This window comes from Notothenia coriiceps, unplaced genomic scaffold (genome assembly GCF_000735185.1).
Source record: "Notothenia coriiceps isolate Sejong01 unplaced genomic scaffold, NC01 NC01_scaffold00004099, whole genome shotgun sequence".
Taxonomy (NCBI): Eukaryota; Metazoa; Chordata; class Actinopteri; order Perciformes; family Nototheniidae; genus Notothenia; species Notothenia coriiceps.
The window spans coordinates 1-4,479 of record NW_011336800.1 but is presented as its reverse complement, the minus strand read 5'-3'; the positions used below and the strand labels follow the sequence as shown (position 1 = coordinate 4,479).

The following is a 4,479-nucleotide window of genomic DNA, read 5'->3' as shown; positions in this document are numbered from 1 at the left end:
GACCAATCAGAATCTTGGATTGAAACCACCCTTTGCATTGAGGACGCCCAGCCTGCAGCGAAATTTTTCTGAGAGCAGATCTGTTGGGATCAAACGCCGCTCGGAGGGTTTATGAGTAACCATGGTGAGAAGAGAACACAGCCACAGCAACGTTTGGGAACAGTAACCATGGCAGGAGTGTAACCATGGCGAAGTTCAGCCCGTATCCGGAGAGAGGGCAGGGCAGTCTGCTGGAGAAAGCGTTTTGCTGGCAGTTGAAACCCAGATTCCCATGGGTAACGTTTAATTATAAGTGCATATACATGTATCCAAATACGCTCACAACAATGGCCAACGTTTAATGTGTGTGTGCATTTACAGTTTGTTCCTACAATGAGTCAGGAAGGACCAGAGTTAGGAAAGTCAGTGTGTGTGTACTGTATTCATCAATTCCCACAACAAGCGTGTGTGTGTGTGTGTGTGTGTGTGTTGCCTCCAAACACTAGTAAACTAAAGCTCAGTGTGCAGCAACAAGCCACCACTTATAAAGTAAACCAATAAAAACATAAAGACAGGCTATGGCTGAGCACCTCTGTGTTTACAGGTTACCATTACAAAGGGTATTAGACCGAGGCCTCGTCCACACCTACACAGGTATTTCTGTAAAGTTAGCTTTTTTTTTGGCCTTTTTTATCCACAAATCAGTCAGCATTTCATTTGACTGAAAACTGATCTTTTCCAAAAGATTTTCAGAAACTCTGTTTGCGGTGTTTCCGTGTAGACAGGGATAAATTAATTGTTGGCTTGTAACGCAGAGTGTATGCCGTTATCTCGTTTGTGAAGCGTCACTAATGAGGAGGCATGTCGTACAATGGAAACATAAATACTCCCATGAAAGGCTGACGTGGACAGATTACTTTTCAAATTGGACTTTACCCATAAATGCAGTGAGTTACGCTTCAAATTTATGAGGAAAAAAAGCTGTGAGAATGGGCTAATGCTACATTAATCACCACTGTCATGACACTATAAGTGACCAACCAAACCACACAAGTCGCCTGTGTGTGTGTGTGTGTGTGTGTGTGTGTGTGTGTGTGTGTGTGTGTGTGTGTGTGTGTGTGTGTGTGTGTGTGTGTGTGTGTGTGTGTGTGTGTGTGTGTGTGTGTGTGTGTGGTAGCTACATAGCTGCGGTATCATGGCTATTCTCTGATCAGAAAAGATCACGCACATATAAAAGTGTCAGGCGGACTTTAAAGGGCGGGAGCGCTCCATTGAGGCTGCCTGAGAGTTACCCAGACACCAAGAAGACTCAGTTTCCCATAATGCTTTGGGAGGTTTCCAGATCTATTGCTTTGAATGTGAAAAGGCGAGAAGTTGAAGCTGAAGGGTAAACAGGTGAGAGCACGCCAGAGGACGGGGTGTATAAATACGACAAACAGATCTGAGGACAGACAGAACCCTCAGAACACACCTAAACTTTACATCTGACTAACAATAAACTGTATTTCAAATGAAAATGCTAAATAGTTTGGAAGTTAGGTATATCTGACAGATTAAAGGATGAAGCGATGGTTCCTGGGCCATAAATAAACATCTTTGTTTAAATTAGCTTTAAGAGATGTACACAGATGCATATTGCAACAATAAACGTGAATAAAACCGTGAGCTTGCACTACGGTGTGTTCGTGATTTAGAAAAATACTGTTGTTGGAAGTTCTTTCCGAGAAACAAACAAAACGTTTACCCAGCAGTGTTCTCTGTTTGGTTTTTGTGTCTCTGGTTTCACATGAAAATATAGAAATCTTTGTTGTCATTCATGTAAAAGCAATACAAAGGTCACTTAAAAATGAGAAAGAGACAAAAGGTCCAGAAAAAAGTTTGTATCGTAGAGGGAAACGAAATCTGTGTCGCTCCCCGTTTCCTTTGCAGGGTCTTTAACAGAAAAACTCCCCCCTCCACCTCACCCGAAGGACGCAGGGCAGCTAGTCGAGGGGCCGCTAGTCAAGGGGCCCCTGGAAGATCAGTCTGACGAAGCCCTGCTCCCCGCTCAGCTGCTGGGCGCAGAAGGGACAGGCGGCGTGGAAGGTGTGTGTGCCGTGCGGCAGCGGGATCTGGCTCCAGAAGGCCGCCGTCTTATCCGAGCAGACATGGCCGCAGGGGTTAAAGGCGTGTGTGGGGGGGGCGGCGTCCACGTAGAAGCCCGCCTCGCAGCCCAGCCACAGCGGCACGTACGGCCCTTTGGCGCGGCACATGGGGCACTCCCTCTGCCGGCCCTCCCTCTCCTCGCGGTGGTTCCCCCAGTTGTGGAATCCGTGCACGTGGCCGCACTGCAGGTACACCCAGGGCTGCTTCTCGTCCGGCGTGTCCTTGCGCCGCATGGAGGGGAAGGCGAGCGTGTTGAAGCCCACGGGACACTGCGGGCGCGCCGCGTTGATCTCCTGCCGCAGCGCCTCCAGGTGTTTGAGGGTGGGGGTGCGCGCCAGGCCCTCGGCCGTGCGCCAGAGCAGGGTGGCGCCGCAGAGGTCGATGAGGGAGCCGTCCACCAGCTCCTGACTCTCCGTCTCCACCTGCAGCACAGAGACGAGACAAGGGTGAGCGAGAGAAACACACAAACACGTAAGCAGAATATTTTTGTTTGACTTTTGGGTTATGAAATGTCCCCAAAACTAAGTAAAACATTCATAGTACCAATCTTCACTTATGTATAAAGAGAACTGGATACCTCCGATATCCCGCTCTCGGCTCAGTTAGATGAATGGAGAGTGAACATGTAGCGCTTTTAGACCCTAATGAATTAACTTAGGGCTATAAAATTGTTCACACTGGGTAGTTTATTTTGTTCAGAAAAATTATCCGCCGATTTACAGACGTCTCTATCCCAATGTCAATCAATGGGAAAAAGTATGTTTGGGCCCAATGACGTCACAGACTGACACAGACGTTGCAGTACTGCCGTTTGGCCACTATGAACATTTGCTTCAACGTCCGGCGCACTTGCTGGGGGTTGGTGTGTATCCAGGGGCGGACTGGCCATCGGGACGTTCGGGATGAATCCCGATGGGCCGGTACTGAAGTGGGCCGGTCGGACGATCTGGGCCGGCCGGTAACCGCCAGGGCTCGACATTATAAATGGCCCGCTGGCCCGGAAGCACTATTTAGACACCCCGAGCCAGCATAACGTAGGCTACTTTCCACTTGCCCGCTCGGGCCACTAAAAATATTGCTTTTTTAGATTGTCCGGTGGTATTGGTATTTTGACTAGCAATTTAGTTAAATTGTTTTGTTTATTAACGCTACAACTAGCGTTCCATGAGTCGGTTGTCGTTATTGGGTGAAAAGCAAACAGCTGTTTGCTGCGGAACAGGCTTCCGTGAGCGGGAGCGCAAGCAGGCTCTCGTGAGCGGGAGCGCGCTCCTTCACTACAGACTATCGCGCCACCCAACCATTCGCCAAAATGTTTTTAATACCAGCGGTAACCGGCCAAGCGCCGGGCAAAAAACAATCTTCAAATAAAAGAAAGTCACCGGAGGAGTTAAAGGAGCGTGACAGGGAGCATGAGAAGAAGAGGGAGAGAAAGTTTCAGCCAGCTTGATCGATGGAGTTGGCTTCTTCATAGAGTGGTGCAGTGACGCGTCCTAAAACCCTTTTATAATCTATCGATTAGATTTATGATTCGAAAATGATAAAAGTAGGGTAGACATGTGGAGATTATCCGGCTGAACAAAACGTGCATTTATCAAACAGGTTTGTTTTCCACAGACCTTATTTCCAGCTATGTTCCCTGTGGAGAAATCCCATTGCTTTTTGTCGAGGGAACCAGCAGCTTACTTCCTGGTTTTAGGACGCGTCACTGCACCTCTCAATATGATGCCAATATAAACAAGGTCTTCTGTCGGCTCTGTACATCAATGCCGACCTATGCTGACACGTAAGTGAAGAGTAGAAAATATAAAGGTATTGGCTATAGGGAAATGTCCCAGCAGTTTCGGATAATGAAGGTTCTAATCTAATCTAATTACATAGCCATTACATGTCTAACTCCTAATGACAGAAGGCAGAAAGTGCATTATACAAATAATAATACTCATAATAATAGCAGACATTTTTTAACAATGACCACAATATCATTATTTTAATAAACCAAATATGAACAATTGAGGAAAATGAGGAAAACTGATTATTCAAATGTTGTAGTACAAGTAGTAATGTAGTTAGTGCATACATTACTATTGCAACAAATGTGTTAATTTTCTTCATTATTAGTCGATTTTTTTTGGACGAATGCTCCGGGCCAGTGGTTACAATGGTGGGGCCAGTGATAATACAATTCCACCAGCCCGGAGGGCCGGTGGCATTTTACCCTTAATGTCTACCCCTGCTTTAGGGTCTCTTTTATTTCCATATTTTGACAATCTTTTCTTTAAACTTCTGTAAGCTTGATGAAAAAAAGTTAATAGCTTAGTGCTGACTATTGACCGTACGGATCACATTCACATCATG

General features: G+C 46.4%; 1 protein-coding gene across 1 annotated transcript; it reads right to left on the bottom strand.

Annotated features, from left to right (window-relative positions):
- Window positions 1–1,090: 1,090 nt before the first annotated feature.
- LOC104942005 (E3 ubiquitin-protein ligase pellino homolog 1) lies at window positions 1,091–2,546 on the bottom strand (the record flags this gene model as incomplete). Its single annotated transcript, XM_010767189.1, has 1 exon — window positions 1,091–2,546. A coding segment is annotated over one exon (570 nt), but the record flags the coding sequence as incomplete, so codon positions are not given.
- Between the last annotated feature and the right edge of the window lie 1,933 nt (window positions 2,547–4,479).